A 21307-nucleotide genomic window follows, 5' to 3' on the forward strand; every position below is an offset into this window, starting at 1 on the left:
CTACTGAGGCTAAAAACCTAAAAGGATACTTCCCAGATTCCCTTACAACTAGGATTCTGGATATATTACTGGTCAATCAGATGTATACTCATGAGACTTGAACACCAGACAGGAGTTGGAGGCTATGCTACTGCCACTTTTGCTGGTAAATGTGGTTGTGAAGATGTTTGGCTGTTTAATTGCAATTTAGTCGCTAGCTATGGGTATTGGGAGGCTTGGCATCTATTTTGCTGATGTAAATCATAGCAGTTGGGGCATGGATCTGGAGGTAGCAGCTGTAATGTTGGCTTTTCATCATAGCAGTGGGAAGTAGCAGTTTCCTAATTGTAGAAGAATTAGCAACTCCCTTGGTGGCCTGGTTCTGTGGTGTAGCTTTGGAAGTTGTTCTTGAAAGCTCAATTTAGAGTCAGTCCTCTTGATAATTCTGTAAGCCACTTAATGTCTGGTAATACATCTTTTCCTGACTAAACTAATTAGAGTGAATTCTGTTCTCTGCAACTGAATCTTAACTAACATAAGAAGGAAGTCCTCAAATGATAACTGAGTTAAGTGTAAATAAAAGTTTATCGTAACAAACAGTAATATGTAAACCGTTTTTCACGTTTATTATAATAGATTTACAATATGTAGTTTTATAAAGACAAGTAAAGCCACCTTATAACATATTTAATTTAATGTATAAGGTATAATGTACTGGTTCAATTTGACACAGATAAGATTTTTAATATTAAGAACCCATTTACTTAAAAAGGTAACAACTATAAAACTACGTGTTTAGCTTATTTCTCCTGCAGACTCAGAAAATAAATGTTTGTCTCTTTAACTTGTATGTATAATCTTTTTGGGCCTGGGGGTAAGGGCCGGACCTGGTTGGGGAATAAGGGAACTCAAAAAATCTCTTTAAGTATTCAATTGTAATTAATCTAGACTACAGTACTTAGGTAATCTTCAATGTTATGACTTTAAAATCATACTAAATATTAATAACATATGCTCTTAAGAAAGAATCTTTTCTGTAAATACAATTGACAAAATAGTCAACAAAGTATGTGCAATAGTGCCTTTGTACATAAGCACAGAGCCTCGTGTCTTTCTTAGAGCTACTGCAGTCTAATTTATCAATCATTGCATAATGGTAGATATGTGGTAGTTTACATATAAACTATTAACTCTAAAATGTGCACATGTTTTAGCAAATCATTTCTGAGAAAAGGAATAGATGCTTATTTACCAACTATCTCTTTAAGTGGTATTTTCCTTGAAAAGACAAGGTTGAGCAAATCATTTTAAAGACACTACTAGTAAGTGTTTGGCTGAGCCCAATTAATGACATTTTGAAAGGGTCTACTTATAAATTCTTGAGTCTCTCTGAAAAGAACATATTCTATGGTGACAAAGCCCTCTGTGTTAGGCCTTGTTCACAATGGAGTCTTGCCAAAGGCAGACCACTCGTATACCAATTTCTTTCCAGAAAGGGAGACCTGTTGGGTCACTCTAAAGGAGAATGTCTACCCTTTCGCTGTTTCACATCCAAAAAGTCAATGGGATTAAAACCAAAGTCTTTTGTGAAGAAAGAAGCTGCAATGGATTTCTCCCCACAATTCTGAAATCAATTGATTAATAAATTGCTCTTGTCAGAAATAGCACAGAAGTTTAGACAGGTGTGTGATTTGCTTATTTTTTTTTAAAGTGCTAACGAACCCTAGTATTTCTACATGGACTTTCATTGTAACGGTAATGACTAATATATAAGCAGCATAAAGTATATAGAAATTATACATTTAAATCAGATAGTCAGAACTTTTTAGATAGATACCAGCAATTCTATACATTACCTTAACAATCATTATAGACAAGTATACTTTATGAACTTACCAGACTAATACAAGAATTCAGTCTATCTAACGTAACTTAAAATATAACTGGTGAAAATCCAAAATCTAAAGCCAGAACCAAAGCAGTCACAGGCTATTCTGAGACAAATGCCAGAAACCACAGTGCTCCGAAGCAATTCAAGTAATTTCTCAGTTTCATGAGACCTATACAGTTAATTGAATAGCTTCTTAATCCTTCTGAAAAGACTGGCTTTATCCTGCTTAAATCTAAATCTAATATTGTTTTCCCTTATATTAGCCCTGCCAGAGTTTTGAGTTCTTGCTTCGTTTTTATCAGTAACAGTTAGAAGAGTGAGTCAGCAGCTTCTGAACTGCTCAGGTAGGGAGAATTCAGAAGTTACTAAAAAAATTATTATTAGAAGACCGAATGAGATTAACTTTAAAAAGTTAATACTATTTCAGTTAGGTAACTTGAAAATGAGCCCCCCTCCCCATATGGTAATATTGTAGATAATTAAGACTATAAATCCAAGAGCCTGGTTTTCTAACGCATTCTAATAAGACTGAGGCAATCTGGAAAGTAGCATTTATCAATATGACATATCATCATCACTAATACTCAAACATAACACACATTTTCAAAATTATTGGTCAATTCATATGTAAATAGCAGCACAAACAAGTAATTTCTTACTAAAGCGATATGGTGGCGCCCTCTGGTGGTACCATTTAGCATATTGCCCTGATATTGCATATCATGTGAAATATAAAATAAAAAGTAAACTGGTATTGGAGAATATCAAAATTAGAGATTACCGCAAAGGAATGAATCACTGTTCTTCCAAATAACTTTTTTAAACCTTTGAGCACATTGGTAACAAGATAAATCCCTGATTTCTACTCCCAGGAATTAAGCTGACAGCTACAGGAATCTTAGTAAACTTGTCTGACAGGCAATTCCTGTTAAGAGATTTACATCTTGGTTCTACAGCTTAACTGAGAGATTTTTGCATTTTCTAGTTTGGCTTCTACATCTGTGGGTTTCTCAAAAAACCTCACCAATGCTGGTTCATTCAACAAAGATGCAAGAATCTGTTCAAATGCAAATGACCACTGAGGTTCTTCCCTGAGCAAGGAGGGATCTTTCTCCAAGCTGCTCTCTGTTTTCTCCTCACTGGCTCCTCTAGAGGCACAAACTGTACCACAGAATCCTTTGGCTGATGATATAGGGCTATGTAGTTTCCTTCCAACTTCTTCCATCCTGAGCAAAAGGCTGGTCACAACAGCAATCGCTTGATATAACGACTCTTCTTCACGGTCCCCATGAAACAAGTTATAAAGGGTCTTTGAAAACTGAATAAATTGTGACTGGAAGACACAAGTTAGAAATATCACATTTGATATTAGATTTAGCAAATATAAAGAGAACTTAGAATAGTCTCCTATTTATAAGTTGTACTATTTAACCTTCACCACAGAAGTTACACGAACTGATAAATCCTCAATAAACCTTGGTTCTAGACAGATGAGTATCAACCATGGAAGAAAATTCCATTTAAGTCATCTCATCTGTTGCCTAAAAGCAGTATATTATATATATATATACATATATATATATTAATATATATATATATAAATATATATATATATATATATATATATATATACATATATATACACACATATATATATAATTACATATTTACTAACTCCTGGACAGTTTACCTGCCAGCATTCCTTCAGTGTTAGGTGGTACTTTTAATTAGGTAAAGTCCCATTTTTCCCTACATGAAGATCATTCATTCATTAACCAATCTTAATGAAAGGATTAAGATGAGATCCCTTTGATCTTCTCAAAGGGCTAGAGTAGGCAGCTCAACAGGGATGACTTAAATTTAGGGAAGAATGTTTTGGGAACTATCTAGTAGTACAAGGTAGCTCTAAGGGGCTGGGCCCATTTGGACATGTTTCTCTTTATAAAGGCTGAGGTGAGGCCCATGTGCAGAAATAAACTGGATTGTTTGCTAATTTCCCCTGGATAATCCACAGACATTCCTAGAAGATATCCGTCAGTTAAAAAAAAAAAAAAAAAGATTCCAACATAAGAGTTCTATAAGTCAATCCTACCAGAAAAGTTTATCTGTAAATACAAAGCAAATACGAAAGGACATACTTCATAAAAATATATTGTACCAAACTTACAGGTTTTATTTCTCTTTTTTTCTTTAGTCTATAGTACTATTTATAAAAATTTTAGAATACACCTTATTGATTCATTTTAAAAAGTCCTTATTCAACTACCAAATTACCTATTCTACTGAGAAATACTAAGCTATTTGATAGTTCTCATTTTGGTCAAGTTCTGGGAATCCTTAGTATCTATACCAACAGATTTTCATTAAAAAAAATAAAAGAACAAAGACCAACTGAATACTGTGTAAGAAAGAGACGGGTTTAGAATTTTGTCAGTACTAGTCATTAGTATAGTTTGAGCAGGTTCAAACACATGCTTAGGAACCAGGGTATGACCTATTTCAGTAATTTCTTATTCCTAGTACCTAGCACTGGGTGTGTCATCTAGTAGGCACTAAAAAGGTTTAACTGAATAAATGTACATTTCTAATAAAGCTGGAAATAGAAAACACTGAAATACACACACACACACACACACACACACACACACAGAGGGTGCCAAAAAATGTATGAGATCTCTTAAAATGTGTTTACATTTTTTTGGCACCCCGATATATATCCATCTTTTCTATAGGTACAAATGTTGTCACAGCAGAGGAACTACACTGAAACACTAGATGCATTTCAGTGTTAAAAATATTTGATCTCCCTCTTCTGTGCTCATGTAAAACTTACAGAGATGATACATAGATTACTTAACTATTTTTGTAATAGCATGTTAATTATTTTAGAGTTGTATACACCCACATGCATAAAAATAAAAAACAAGAACCTAGAATCTTTTCTTTGAAAGTACCATACCTGATTCATTCTTGGTAAATCTTTAATGTTTTCTTCTTTTTTGAAAAGCTCATCTTGCCACTGACTTAGATATGCTTGAATATCAGCTTTTCCTTTGCCTGAATGAAGGGAACAAAACTATTTCATAATAAACAGTTCACTGCATTTCCCCAAACTCAAAAAGGATAGTTGTAATTGAAAGATATTTCATTGAGTTATAAGATTCTACCATTTTGAATTCAGGAAATGATTTGAATTTACCTTTCATTTCACCTACTGGTTCTCAGGATACTTCGCCATTTCCACTAAACTAAAACTTTTATTTTGGGAAGGCTGGGGACTAGGGAAGATGTGAGGAGAGACTGAGAAGGATGCATTTTTGATTAAACAGTGCACCCTGGATTGATGATGCAAATTTCATGCAAACATTCTCATACATACTACTAAGTTTAAAATAGCTTCTACATGACGTTCTTAATATGCAAATACTGAAGTGGTCTATGGTGGCTCTTTCTCAAAAATTCAAAACACTACTTATTCATTCATTCCTTTGAAGAGTTTAATCAAGATGATATTAATGTGACTTTATTAATAATAAGATTCCTTAGACAATTAGGTGGGGGTACTGAACAACCTGGCTAAGTTGTCATAAATAAAGAGCTCTTCAGCAATTATTTTGTAACTGTTACTCAAAAACATAAAAAGAATGATGGACTTTTCGAGAGCAATTTGACAGGCTCTATTAAAATATTAAATGTGCATATTCTTGGTGACCCAGCATCTCATACCTCTATGAATTTACCCCATCCTAAAGAAATATGTGTAAAAGTATGCTAAAATTTAAGTATAAAAAGTTTGTTGCACCATAGTTTGCAACATAAATCATTAGAAACAACTTAAATGTCCATCAGTATTAGGCTATTATTAAAATAAATCAGGGTACAACCAAACAATGGAAAACTGCAACCATTAAAAAGAATAAGATAGACCCAACTGTATTAAGCTAAAATGCGCTTCTGCAATGTGCCTTTAGTTTAAAGTGTACGGCTGAGTGAGTTGTCCATGATATATCGCAAAATCAAAAAAAGCAAATTGTAGAACAGTATTTACGGAATGTTTCTTTCTTTTTTTTTTTTTTTTAAAGAGAGATGTCTATAAATGCTTGTGTATAAATAGGTCTGGAAAGGACATAACCCAAAATGTTTTCACATTTACTTTAGGGTGGTATTGGTGGGGGTATGAAAACTTCTGTACTGTTTAAATTTATTTTACAGGATTACCTATTACTTTTGCAATTAAAAATAATTATCTTTAAAGAATTAAGCAATTATGGGTCATTATATTGGGTCAACTATACTATTATTATGGGTCAACTATACTATTATAGTTTTATAACTTCTGAGACTTAAGTACCAAGATAAGAAAGAATAAATTGTTAAACTAACATGAAGGAACTGAAAAAGCTTTCAGGACAAATCAATAGCCTTTTAAGGGAATCTGCTTTTCCCCTGTGTGTAGTTAACCCTATTTACAAAAACAATAACTTCATAAACTAAATATTTCTAGACCATGGTACCTTTTTCAGGGCTGTTTTTTACTGCTTCTGCTTCCTTCTCATTTTCAAGCTTGGAAACTAGAGGAAAAGAGGACAACTGCATTTCGTAAAATATTTAACAAATACCTTTGGAAAGTAAAATAAGTTTTCATATAAAGACTTATAAGTACATGTTCTTTTCTTTAATTCAGCAAACAAATTTTAGTTGACGTGACCTCCTGTCATTAGAAGACAAAGTACTGAAGAACTTTCATAGTAAAAAGAACATCCATAGGAAAAAAAATCCTAGAGGGAAGTGTACCAAATATTAAGTATTTATTTCTGCATGGTATTTCCTTCTTGGTGACTTTCCTCAAATTAAATTGTATTACTTTCACTGTTAGGGAAAAAAAAAAAACATACTGGAAGCCAGAAGACTGTGCTAATAGTCCTGACCGTGGCAATAACTCATCGTGAAATCCTATACTCCTTCCTGGGCCACAGTGTCCTCATCTATATAATTAAGTGTTGACTAGATGATCTGTAAGGTCTCGTCAAACTTACTGTTCAAACACTAACATAACTAACATAATATATCCATAAACATATATTAGTCAGGACTTGCCTCTCTATAAGACATTCATATTCATGGAAAAAAAACAAAGGACACAAAAATAAGTTCATAACACTTCCAAATTATGTCCTGGAGACAGGCTCATCCCTGTCTCTTACCCCTACAGTAATGTATAATAAGTATTCACTGTTTGAATAATAGTTATGACCTTCAATTATCAAAGATTCTATTGTCTTCATTGCATTTTTAACAAGGCATGAAAATGATCTGATACATTTTAGAAATTTCTGCAACATAAGTAGGAACAAAATGCATTTTCTTTCTAATTCTCCAGTAAACAAAAAATTCCATACATCAAAACCCAAAATGCAGTTTAGTCAATCAAATATTTATGGCGCATTTACCATGCATTTAGTACTGTGCCAAGTGCGCTGGTAGCACAGAAGAAACAAGGTCTAATTAACACAAATTTTACTAGAGGTAGCTGGGTAAAGAATATTTAAGCCAGGAAGATCTCTATGAGTGACTAATCATCAAAACAGATACATTTTTGAACAGATATTTACCATGGAGCTGACTGAGATAAAGTAATTCTTCCTTGGAAAGTTCATCTCCTTTTGAAGGATCCTTAGATTTCACCTCAGTGTAAGCTGAAAACAGATAACCCACATATCACATTTACTAATAATGAGGGACAGATATAGGCCCTGTAATAGGTCAAGTAAATCTGGGGGCAGAGAGTTAAACAAAAGGTTTCTGTAAAAGAAAGACACATGAAGAAATGTGGAAGTGGTACTACTTTACTGTATAGCAAATAAAAGTGCTGATCACTTTGAGTTCCATTATTTCTCCTACTTGCTTTTTAATAGATTTCTGAGAGCCATTACAAATTGAAATAAGAAAATGTGGCATTTGGAAATCTCTGAAAATGTGACTTCAGTCATTTAAAAACATCTTCAATAATAAGAAAAAAACATGAAGTTGAGTGCGCTAACAAATATGTAGTGTTTTTTTTTTCTATTTTTGATTCTTTGACTGAAAGCATATTCATTCCATGACAATATTAGACTTTTTAATAGCAATTTGATTTGACAATGAAAAGGCCTTCATAGTTAAATTACTAGGTAGTTTGTCTTTTGTTTTTTAATGCTGTGTTTGTGATCTGAGAGTGTGAAGAGTTAAAGATGGCTTTTACATTTTTGGTCTGGTAAAGAATGGTTCCTGGCTATCCTGGGAAGACTCTTAAAAGAGAGCCCAAGTGTAGCTTTACACAAAGCTGTTTGTTTTTGTGAATTGCTTTATCTAAGCTAAAAGGTACTTTTGCAACGTTCCTTTAGCTTAAAGCCCAAGACTGTTTTCCAAAAATATGGATCAGGCCTGGAAAAGGCAGCCTCTTAAGGTGAGTGGGAAACACGTAAGTAAACTGGAATGGTGTGGTAACACTGAAGCAGCATGGTAGTAGAATAAAAGGAAACCTGAGCTTTGGAGTCAGACCTCAGTTTGAATCCCAAATATGCAATTTATTAGCTGTGTGATCTTTGGCAAATAATTTAATATTTCTGACACTTAGTTTTTTTATTGTCTAAACTGGAAGGATAATACCACCTTTCAGGGATATTGTAAGAACTAAATATAAGAGTGCATGCATGTGAAGCAGGGAGGATTTGAGATCTTGCTCCCCAGCATATGTCATCAGTTTGGCTCAAATAAATAAATTCATAAATATTCAAAAAAAAAAAGAATGCATGTGAAGTAAATGCCTTGACAGAGCTGGTGCTGAACAAATGGTAGCTTTTATTTTGTTTCCTTTTCCAAATGTTTACTATCCCTGCTGCCTGGTCTCATTTTTCTGAATAATTTGTAGTGTTTCACAAGTTTGGCAGTTTGTCTAAAGTTAAATTCTACTCTCTAATGACAACAACGACAATAAAAATTCAACATTATACCAATATTTAAATGATACGTAGCTCTTATATACAAACTGTTGATCACTAAATTGATTGACCACTATCAGGAAGGAAAGCTGTGAACCCCTCTGTTACACAGACTCTCTTCCATAGATTTCACTGTACCTATACATCAGCAAAAGTACTGGTAGTACGATTCATGGGCCATAATAAGGGAATAACCTCGTATCATACTGAAGATTATGTTACTATGCTAAGTGAAATAAGTCAGACTAAGAAAGACAAATACCCTATGACCTCACTTATATGTGGAACCTAAAGAACAAAATGAACAAACAAAACAGAAATAGACTCATAGATACAGAGAACAAACTGATGGTTGCCAGCTGGGAAGAGGGGTTGAGGGGTTAGGTGAAAAGGTGAAGGGATTAAGAAGAAAAAAAGAAAATTATGCTATTTGTTAAAATGGAATTATATCTGTAATTATACTTCTTAAAATGGAATCAACTCCTGTACATCATTAAAGACTGTTAAACTCTTACCTGGAGGAATATGCAGCTTAAAAAGCAGCTTAAGCTTCTCAGTAAAACTTCCATTATACATTATGTCTGTTCAATAAAATTCAATAGAGAATAGTCACATATCCAAAGAACATTCAATCAGTTCCAGCAACACAGATTAATTAAGGTGCGGATATTAACCAGGAATTAGAATTCAGAAACCTTTTGTTACTTAAGCTAACAGTTAAACAACCACCCAGTTAGCCAGATTCTCTTCTCCTAGTGTATAAGCAAAACACCCTTTATCAGAGGGATAAAATGCTCTTCTGCTGATCTCCCTTTCCCCAACCGCAGATTTCTTTTTTCTTTTGAATGCAACCTTATGCCTCATTTAGGAGAAAACTCCTCTTCAAGGGGCAGTCCCTGATAAGAAAGCATGCTGGGGTGTCTGGAAAAGAAAGGAATGATAGAACTGGTGGCCCATCTACAAGCACAACATGTTTTTTGGATATTTCTCTACCACTTTCCTAGGCTATGTGGTTGAATTTTTACTGAGGGGGGGGATATCCTTCTGAAGTATATCCATTTGCCTGAGTGTGGGAAAATTGGGACATTCTCTTTCTTCGTGTTAACCGTTAAAACATCCATATTTAACAGCTTGCTTTTCTGGAAAGGCAGGGGCAAAATGAGACCAATATACTTAGGTTTAGCAACAAACACATAAACTGTCCAGTTATTGCTTATGCTGGACACAATGTAACTCAGGATGATAAAAATCTGACTAAATCTGCAATAACAGGCAGTACTAAGTATCTCTAGGGGTACCTTTATGCTTGCTTTAAAAAAGAAAATTATTGGACACCATCCTACCAATTGCAGAGGAGAATTCTTTGAAGTTTATAAGGCAGTCCGAGTTTTCATCCAACAATCTGAATGTCCATAAAGCTAATGAGTCTCTGTTTGCAGAATGAGCCCAGGGACTCAACAAGTGATACAACACTCTGAATTGCTGGCAGTCAATCTGATACTGTTCCAAATATGGCAGACTGGGGTCATGGTGCTTTAATACTGGATAACTCAAACACCAGTAATAAGTAAAAAACAGCTCTTTCTATTAAAAACAAACAAAAAAGGAGAGTCATTAAATCAGAAAAAGTAATTTCCTAACTTTCTTTTAAACATGTTTATTAAATTAATTAAAGATGAGATATTTAAGCATGACTGGTAAAATTCTACTAAAAGAGTATTATTTTTTATTTAAAGAAAAATAATACCTTAAAGATGACATAAAGTTCATCCAATTCATGAAGGCTCAATTTCACATCTTGAGATACAACACGTAACTTTAAAAAGATTAAAATCAATTTAGAATTTAACACTTCAGTATATAAATTCTCTTTGAATCCATTTAGAAATCTCCCTCTACCAGAATATTTTTATTCTAACTTTAAAAAGGAACAACAAAAGTAAATGAACCTATTTTGCCCTTTAAAAAGGTTGTACATAGACTACAGGTTGAATTCTACTATTATGTACTTTGATCTTCATCTTTTCATACCAGAATCACTGCCGAAGGACAGCCACTTAATGTCTATAAATATAAGCAACAGTATGCGAAGTCTCATTCCGTATATTCCTCACTTGCCACATAAGCAATCTGTCAATTCATCACGAGGGGTTGTCACTAAACACTTCAAAGGCATTGGGAGATGTACATTCCTTCTCTGGGCCAAAAAAACGTAATCCAAGAAGTAACAAGCTTAGAAAATATATAACTTTAACCTACCCCATGAAAAATAAGTATAATGGTACAATGATTTTGGTATTTAAGAAATTTAAAAGTGAAGGTTAAAAGGCTAAAAGTAATGAAAGGGGAAATAAATAAAAAATCCAGTAGACTCAATAACTGGTTAATGGAAAAAAATAAGTAAAATAGAAAAATACCTGGCAAGTGGGATAAAAGTACAAATAAATATCTTTGAGAAGGAAAATGATAATATAAACATAGATACAGGGGTTATTAAAAGTGTCCAGCACACAGAAGGTGGTATTAAATATCGGTTGAATGAATTCCATAATCTTTATATGAAATGGATAATTCTGTAGGAAAATATAAATGATCAAAATTAAGTCAGGAATAGGAAACTCTGAATAGATAGAGTTAGAAAGGTATTCAAAGACCTGCCTCCCATCAAAAGGTAGCAGATCCAGATGGATCTCATTTCTTCAAACTTTCAGGTAACAGATAATTCCTATGTGATCTAATCTATTCCAGAATATAGAAAAATGTGACTTATTCCAAAATTCATTCTAAGACGAGAGTACAACTCTTAGATGAAAACTAAAGTTAGCACACACACACAAAGAGAAAAGTACGCCAATGTCACTTTAACATAAATGTACAGAACCTAGCTAAACTATTTACCGAAATTATCAACATGACCAAATAGGATGCATTCAAGATCCAACAGAAGTCTAATATTAGGAGTTCTTTAATATAATTTACTCCATTAATAAAGTAGAAAGATACATAATCTGAAGATATGAAAATTCATTTGATCAACGTTAACAGTCAATACTGATTTTTAAGAAATATCCAAAATCTTTTAACCTAGAAACAAAATGAAACTCCTCAATTTGACAAAGGACATCCTTTAGAAATAAACAGCAAACCTCACACTTAACAATAAAATGCTAGAGGCATTCCTATGAAATTCAGCAGTAAGATAAGAAAGTCTACTCTCAGTGCTATTATTCAATTCTTCTCTAAAGATGATACCCAATATAGTAACACACACACACACACACACACACACACACACACACACACACACACAAAACAAACAAACAAAAAAACCCAACCTAAAAAATGTATGAATATCAGGAAAGGTCAAAACTCTAAGACTAGACATGATATGCTTGCCTATTCAAAAAATTTGAGAAATTAAACCAAAAAATATTAGAACTAATGAGAGTCAGTAACACAGCCACTTAATAAACAACATATGCAAATCCATAGCTTTTACACACACAGCAATAAACAAATTAGAAAAAGTAAAGGAAAAAAAGATCTCATTCATATTAGCAACAAAACCTCAAATGCATACAAGTAGATAAACCCAACAAGAAATGTGTAAGACCCATATGTGAAAACTATAAATATTTACTAAAGAACCTTTAAAAAGACATCATTAAAATGGATATTACAAACTTTTTAAAAGCTTCACCAGATTTCAATATGGACTATAAAGCTATAGTAGTTAAAACAGCATGGCGCTGTTGCAGGAAAAAAAGAGACTCCAGGCATAAACCCATGTATGTATATAAGTATTTAGCACATGAAAAAGGCAGATTACAGTACAGTACAGTAGGAATGGACTACTCAATAAATGGTATTTAAACAATGGGTTGTTTCAGTTGAAAAAACAACTTAGATTAGAGTCCTATCTCACATTGTAAACAAAAGATACTTTACGTGTATTACAGAGCTAAATGTTTTTTAAAAAATCAAAGCAATACCAGTACCATAAGCCAATATGGTACAATATGACAAAGTATGTTTACAAATTATATAATTTTAAATAGGAAAGGCCACTTACTAAGTTTGACATAAAACCAACAAAACATGCAAAAAATAAAAGATTGAACCATATAAAAATTTGAAACTTATATACTCTGAAACATACCCTAAAGAAAGTTAAAAAAAAATACTGACGGGAGATATTAGTCACAAATATAACTGATAAAGAATACCACTAATATATATAGAGTTCCTACAAATCAATAAGACAAAGACAACCTCACAGAAAAATGGGCAAAGCCTATAAATAGGCAATTAAGAAATGAAAGAGGCTATGTGATCAGTGAAATAAAAAGAACAATTTTATTTTTTAATCCATCAAATTGGTGCAAATTAAAGATTTTTAATATCTGATGTTAGTGGGAGTGTGGGAAAAGGGGAATCATTACACACTGTTGGTGGGATTATATTTGGTACAAATCTTTTGGAGGACAATTTGGCAGGACCTGTCATTTTAAAATGGGTAAACCCTTTGACCCAGCTTCCACTTCCAGTAATCTACCTTACAGAAATTATAAATGTGTAAGAATAGATATGCAAGGATGTTTAGATAAGGTATTATAAGAGCAAAAAATGTCATACTAAATGTATATCTACATATATAGTTAAATAAAGTACAGCATATCCATACTATGGTATACTATTCAGTACATTAAGGAAAGTGAGGTAGCTCTGTGTGTACTGATATACAATGAACATATATTTTTTGACTGAAAAAAAGTAAACTGCAGAAAAAGTTGAGAACCATATGACTTCACTCATATGTGGGATATAAAATTGAGAGCAACAAAGGAACAAGACAAGCAAACAAACAAAAACTCATTGACACAGACAACAGTTTAGTGGTTACCAGACGGGAAGGGGGAAGGGGGGTGGTGGTAGATGAGGGTAAGGGGGATCAAATATATGGTGATGGAAGGAGAACTGACTCTGGGTGGTGAACACACAATGTGATATATAGATGATGTATTATATAAGTGTACACTTGAAACCTATGTAATTTTACTAATTATTGTCACCCCAATAAATTTAATAAGAAACAAGTAAGCTGCAGAACAAAGTGACTAGTATGATCTCATTTAACAAACTGTATTACCACCCCCTGCCACACACACACACACACACACACACACACACACACACACACACACACACATTTATGTCTAGATCCACAGAAAAAGATCTGGAAGGTCATCTGCCACATCATTTTAATATTGGTTACTCCTGGGGTAGGGAACATTTACTGTTTTACATTTCTATAATGTTTGAATAGTTTACAATGAGCATATATTACTTCACTATTATTTTTAAAGTTAATTTATAAAAACTAAAACAAGGAGGCTCTATGCTATTATAATTATATTACAGCAACATCATTGATTTAATTGAAATCTAAACCTGGAATCTTCAGAAATGTTAACTTTCCCAGATTTGTACCTCTGAGGACTTGGCTTTTAAACAAGTAGGTTTACAAAAGCAATACATATACTTATGATAAAAGCTCAAACAGTACAGAAGGATACATATACAGCAAAGTAAAACTCTCCCTCTTCTGATCAGCAATCTATTAATTCTACTAATCAGAGGTAACCACTATTAAAAGCTTCTTATATAGCCATCCAAATATTAACAAGGAGAGAATTTCAAACACACTGTTTTCTACCTTTCTCACTTTATCTTAGGTATCTCAGGATAATAATATGTATTACCAACATTGACTACTATATAGGTCAGCTGTTCTTATTGATGGAGCACATCACAAATATGTTATGCTTAAGTGGCTGCATCATAACATTCACTATTGAAGGTCAAATAATACAAAACATATTGGAGAAACCAGCATAATTCAATCAGAAGAAAATAACTTATTTCCTCTCAAAAAATGTATAGTAAGCTAAGCTGTGGCAAGAATCTAGCTCAAAAGTTTAGTTATTTTCATTTTCTTTACATAGAATGATAATATTTTAAGGGAAGTAGAAGAAAAAAATGTTACTCCAACTGGGTTTCCCCCATTGAGTGAATACTCACCACATTCTGTTTTGTTGTTTCCTCTAGGGTCTGTATCACAAACAACCTATTTCGACAGCGCATGCTGTATATATCTTCACAACAAATATTACCATATTTCTGTAAGAAATATCATTTCAGTGGATACACATTCATAATAAACAGTCACTTCTCTTACAACTGAATTTCATCAGATTCAATTCTCAGAGGCCTTGGTTCTATTTTTAGCTATTTTCCTAACCTGTTCAGTAATTATGCAAATTTTCACCTCCCATATTTGTTTTTCTATATATTCACTGGAGAGCATTCCATCTACTATGTGTCTAGGTTAAGTACAAGAACATTGGTAAAATTCTTAGCCTCTAAGGAGAGAATAATTTTCACCTTTTTACATAGTGATAGTTAAAAGTGGTCATTATTTGTGAAAGTAAGAGAATCTAGTATCATTTAATGAAACGCAAATGGAAGCAGAGGAGGCTATATAACCTAGGAACAGTTCACAGAACTCGTTTTTAAAGTGAAGTCGTATTTTAAATTATATCTTTATTTGCATTAGTATCTTACTCTTAATATACCACAAGAGACATAACTATAGTATTGGTCATTTTAAACATGATATGTAATTATATTTAAGGTATTAAAAATCTTACCTCATTTGACTCTCTAATCAAATCTGTAATATCCACTCTAATATGACTTTTTCCATCATTCACATTTGAACCTTGCTGAACACTTGAAGGCAATGGGCTATCCTTATTAGTGACACTGTCAAAGAACCTATCCAAAAGTGATAGTAATACAAGAATTAGTGGAAGTAAAATGCAGAGAAAATGACAGCTAATTTCTCCCTAGTCAGAGGTTAATTTCAGCTAAGAGGACAAAGGACAGTCTTATGAAGAAGTGGAATTTGAAAATGATTCGGAATTAGTAAGACACGGGAATGGGGAATGGGATGGTGAAGAAATTATTTCAGAGGTAGGGAGAAAAGTGTGATGGAAACAAACAGATTCACTTTAAGGCAAATAGCACAGAGCCCAGTAAGGATGCAATATAGGGTATGTAGAGGCATGTAAGGAAAAATAAGAATAGGTACACCTAGGCTTTAACACAGTGAGTTCTAAATGCTAGAGTGAGGTATTTATATTTTATTCTGTACATCATGGGATTTGATGTACCATTATAACAGTTACCCAATCAAATATTCATAAGTAAAGCTCAGCCCACCTGACTGAAACCACTTGAAAACCAGAACAATTTCCCTCACTGGATATTAAACATTAGCAAATATCCTTCCCTCTTCAAATTACTTTTACACAGAGACACCTTATAGCTCAAACTGGGACTATGAAAGTTCCAGCATAATGAATCAACAATATCAGTTGTTTACTTCAAAAGTATTTACTTTTGTTATATTCTATTTGAAAACAGAGGAGTGCCTTAGGCCCAGCTTTTTCATTTAACTAGCTTTGTGACCTTGGGCAAATTGTTTCAAGTTTCTAGGGCTCAGTTTCCTCCTCTGTAAAATAAGGGGACTGAACAACATAATTATCTAAAGGTCTCTTCGGATTGAAATATTATGGTTCTTACAGTACCTGTTTAAAGTTGTCACAGCTTCAGCATCATCTTTACATGCCAGCAATTTGTCTAAATTATAGTCAAGTATTGCCAATCCCAGTTGTAAAATGGCCTTTATTCCGTCATAGAAAAAACAGTCCACCACATTCACTGCACTTTCAATAGGTAGCACGCTAATAAAAAGTGTGAGGAACCATGAGAGAGAAACGGAGGAAAAGAATGTCATATCAGTCATGTGTTCTGTCAGCTGGGGAAGGTGATCCCTAATAAGTTCTTCAAAGACGGCCTGATCCACCAGGGCACCTGGAGAACATAAAAAGAAGTTTAAAAATTAATACCTTTCAAAAGGACTTGTTTCTGATACTTCTCACTTCTATTACTATAGTATGCTGATATATCTCATTTATCTTCCTTAAATTATGAGCCTCTTCAGTGCCTTTTCTATGTTTCACGTATGTCTTTATCTGCTACCATGTTTCCCCGAAAATAGGACATAGCCGGACCCATCAGCCCTAATGTGTCTTTTGGAGCAAAAATTAATATAAGATCTGGTATTATATTATATTATATTATATTATATTATATTATATTATATTATATTATATTATATCCAGTCTTATGTTATATTACATAAGAACCGGTCTTATATTATATTAAAATAAGACCGGGTCTTATATTAATTTTTGCTCCAAAAGACGCATTAGAGCTGATGGTCCGGCTAGGTCTTATTTTCAGGGAATCACGGTAGCAGAGTGTATTGCATGAAGAAGCACTTGAGAAAGTCAATTAAAATTCATTTGAACAATTATTTATTGAATTGTTATTATGTGTATAAACCTGCACATGTTATAAGAGATATACCAATTACTGAAATGGTCTCATCTTCAAAAAGCTTAATATCTAGTAGAACGTAAGATAAATACCCACCTATTATGAAAGGCAATACAATCAATGACCTAGCCATGATACTGAAGGCTTATGAGGGTACAAAGGAGAGACCACCTATGATTTTAAGGTAGGTGATCATAGATCTATAAATATTTGATGACTGAAGAAAATATTACACAATTAAGGAAACAAGAACTTGATCCCTTTCAAATCTTGAAAATATCTGTACAAGTCATATAAATTTGGAGATTTTAAGCTGATTAAAATCTATCTCTCATCAAGAAACTATTAAAAAATTTCTAGCAGCTCTCGATGCTTCAGATCACCACTGTTTTAACAATATGGAGATAATACACTTAAAATTTCTATTGTATTAAGAAACAGGCCAGGTACTTTAGTCTTTAAAAAAGTAACATATTAATTTTCCCAATTGTTATTCAGTACAAAAAGCTCTTCTCTTGAGCATGTCAGTGAATGTGACATTTTGATATTGCTTGCATTTTGTATATTTTAAAACCAAATTGATCAGTTCTTCCATTTGATAGGTAACTGGATAGACAACAGGCATATAAATTGTTTGGAAAAGAAATACAGTTATATATGTTTATGTGGGTTTTTTATTTTGTTTTGTTTTTTACCAATTATTCGACGATTAAAATAATCAGGCAACATTCGTTCACACACGGCAACCAAAAGCCAAAAAGCTTCTTCCTCTTTTGCATACAGAAGCAACACTGAAGTCAAAATGTTCATTGCCTAAAATTCACAGAAAAATAAAAAATAAATACCGTCATTTATGTCTCCATTCACTTAAACTGCTTTTCAAAAAAAAGAGTTCTGTATCGATAACTTTCTTTTTTTTAATTAAAGTTTATTGGGGTGACAACTGTTAGTAAAGTTACATAGATTTCAGGTGTACAATTCTGTAATACATCATTTATATCTCACATTATATGTTCACCACCCAGTCAGTTCTTCCATCACCATATATTTGTGTATCAATAACTTTCAATGAATAAATAGGACTGATATGTAACAGTTATGGGTGTCCCACCCATTATAAATGAATCTGTGGTAGAGAGTGCTAGCTATTCACCACAATCCATCTCCCCTTCTTCCACGGTATCTGCACATACATGTGCTCAGCCACACATTTTGCAGACTTCTATGTGAATAGGTGTGGCCATGAAACCAAGATCCTCCAGTAATATGTAGGTGAAATGATGCATGCACCTTCCAGGCCTAGGTGATCAAATCTCCCCCAACTGTTTCTCCACGCTCTCTCTTCCTGCCCCTGAGTAGTAATGGCAATGGAAGAGCACCTTGGAAGCCATGTTTTGAAGATGACAGAGCCTGCTATTAGCCTAAGTCCCTGAATAATCTCATGGAGGAGAGCTGGCTACTGACTTAAATACTTGCTCTCCTCTGTTTATTCTTTTAAGTAAACTTGTATGTTTTGAGCTATTATCTGTTTGAGATTATTTGTGTTAGCAGTCCAGCATACCCTAATTAATATAGGTTTTTTTTCAGTGATTCTGCTACTGCCCACAAAATAAAATTCAAACTCCTGACCTATCCCAATCTATCTACTTTATTGATTTTTTTCTCTAACTACTTCACTTCATTCACCATACACTTCTACTAAATAGAACATGGTCCTATATACATTCCACACCTACCTCTACCTGTATTTGGTTACATTGATCTCTTCACCTGGAATGTTCTTTCATTCCTTTTCCATACATACAAATTCCACAAATATGCAAGATCTACAAATGCTCTCTCTTCCATGAAGCCTTCTCTGATTCCTCCAGGTGAAAATAATTTATCCCTATTATAAATCCTGATGGGACTTTATATTTCTTTAATAATCTGCCTCATTTGTTTTTCATTTGCAAATGAATGTTTTAATATCCTGTTTCCCCAAAAATAAGACCTAGCCAGACAATCAGCTCTAATGTATCTTTTGGAGCAAAAATTAGTATAAGACCGGGTCTTATATAGTAAAATAAGACCGGGTATAATATAATATAATATAATATAATATAATATAATATAATATAATATAACATAACATAATATCAGGTCTTATATTAATTTTTGCTCCAAAAGACGCATTAGAGCTGACTGTCTGGCTAGGTCTTATTTTTGGGGAAACACGGTACCTACCAGTCTATATATTTTTAAAGGGAAGACCCTTATCTCATTCATCTTTATATATTCTTCAGCACCTAGCACAATATAATTTACAAAGCAGGAATTCAATAAACATGCTAGATATAAAAGAAAAACGAATTAATGAAATATTAATTCTCCTAAGTATTTCCACTACCATTCTACTTAGATTAATAATATCCACTATCAATTGCCGCCCACCCGCTTGTCATTATTATCACAATTTTTAAGCTAGTAGAGCTGGATTTGATGTGATTGCATCACTTGGAATAAAGACACAGTTGGACTCATAATGAAGTCATACCTGGCAGTATCCAATTTTGGGATTCCTGTATGCATAAGCAGTGAGTACCCGCCTCAGAGCAGATATGCCAGTGTCACTCTGAAAGGCTGGGTGCTCAGGCAGGGAGCGACGCAAATCACGTTCAATTTCTTCAGTAGCCAAGTTACAGGTCCCTAAGGACTGCTCAACCACGTCAGCATAATAGCCGGGATTAGCAGCCATGTCATTAACAGCTCCTGTCAAGATGATTGCATTGACATACAAAAGAAGAGGAATATAATAAAGTTACTACTTGTTTATGTACACAAAGAATTGGAATACCTTTAAATTTAGTTTTATGCTCAAGTAGTATGTGAGCAAAAACAAAAGAAAAAGCATCACACTAGAATCTGTAACATGAGGACCCCAATTTTATCCAACAGAATAACATTTTAATGAACTGTTTTTCCCCCCTTAACTTTCTTTTGACACTAGAGATAGACATCTGACCCCCACCAATTAGTTATGTCTTGCCTGATAAATTAATCTGCTCAGACAGTGGATGGATATATGAAGTCTGACAATTAAGTTCGCGAACTCATCCTAGAAAAAGTACTACATAGCTCACTGCTGAATATCACTACAGTCACCTTCGAAGTACTCCCCTTGGGAAGCTATGCACCAACGCCAGTACCTAGTGCACCCTTCAAAACAATTTTGGAACTCTTTTTCTGGAAAGGCCCTCGAAGCTGTCATCATATTACTTTGCTGTCCTGAATGTCATCAACGTGTCTTCCTTTCAATATTTCCTTTATCTTTGGGTAAAGAAAGAAGTCACTGGGGGCAAGATCAGGTGAGTAGGGAGGGTGTTCCAATACAGTTATTTGTTTACTGGCTAAAAACTCCCTCACAGACAGTGCCCTGTGTGAGTTGGTGCGTTGTCATGATGCAAGAGCTCCTTCGGGACCATTTTTGCACACACCTTTCCCATGCCAAGATTTTCAGTTAAGATTTTCCAAACTGTTTCTCTATCGATGTTTACTTGATCTGCTATGCTTCTCACAGTCAGCCAACAATTTTGATGTACAATTTGATGAATTTTTGCAATGTTATCGTCAGTTCTGCTCATTACTGGCTGCCCTGACCTCTCTTCATCAGTGACATGTTCTCTCCCCTCAGAAAAACGTTTAATCCATTTGTACAGTGCTGTTTTCTTCATGGCATCATCCCCATCAACTTGGACTAACATGTCCCTGATTTCACTTCCACTCTTGCCAAAGTTTAACAAGAAATTTAATGTTTGTTCCTTGCTGTAATTCAAGCTCAGACATTCTTGCAATGGCACACAAAAACATGCAACAATAATGAACACCACTCAGCAAGACACCGCCACACATCGACACGAACACAGCTGTGAGACACTGATATACCAAGGTTATGAAACCTTACCGAGCTGTTTGTACAGTGCTTCCAACGTAAGCACATGGTGACAAGTTC

At 33.8% G+C, this 21307-nt stretch overlaps 1 protein-coding gene across 2 annotated transcripts in view; it reads right to left on the minus strand.

Moving 5' to 3' along the window:
• Positions 1 to 576: 576 nt before the first annotated feature.
• TBC1D8B (TBC1 domain family member 8B) overlaps positions 577 to 21307 on the minus strand; it is a 62702-nt gene continuing 41971 nt past the window's right edge. For both annotated transcript variants that reach the window (XM_033117180.1, XM_033117191.1), the window contains exons 10-21: positions 19853 to 20067; positions 18012 to 18129; positions 16503 to 16788; positions 15561 to 15687; positions 14932 to 15030; positions 10598 to 10666; positions 10194 to 10434; positions 9366 to 9431; positions 7483 to 7566; positions 6385 to 6441; positions 4830 to 4927; positions 577 to 3203 (exon numbers count right to left, since the gene is read on the minus strand). In XM_033117180.1, the coding sequence (XP_032973071.1) occupies positions 2808 to 3203; positions 4830 to 4927; positions 6385 to 6441; positions 7483 to 7566; positions 9366 to 9431; positions 10194 to 10434; positions 10598 to 10666; positions 14932 to 15030; positions 15561 to 15687; positions 16503 to 16788; positions 18012 to 18129; positions 19853 to 20067 (1856 nt within the window). In that variant the 3' untranslated portion in view covers positions 577 to 2807. The remainder of the gene's footprint in view (positions 3204 to 4829; positions 4928 to 6384; positions 6442 to 7482; positions 7567 to 9365; positions 9432 to 10193; positions 10435 to 10597; positions 10667 to 14931; positions 15031 to 15560; positions 15688 to 16502; positions 16789 to 18011; positions 18130 to 19852; positions 20068 to 21307) is intronic.

Source organism: Rhinolophus ferrumequinum, chromosome X (assembly GCF_004115265.2).
Source record: "Rhinolophus ferrumequinum isolate MPI-CBG mRhiFer1 chromosome X, mRhiFer1_v1.p, whole genome shotgun sequence".
Classification (NCBI taxonomy): Eukaryota; Metazoa; Chordata; class Mammalia; order Chiroptera; family Rhinolophidae; genus Rhinolophus; species Rhinolophus ferrumequinum.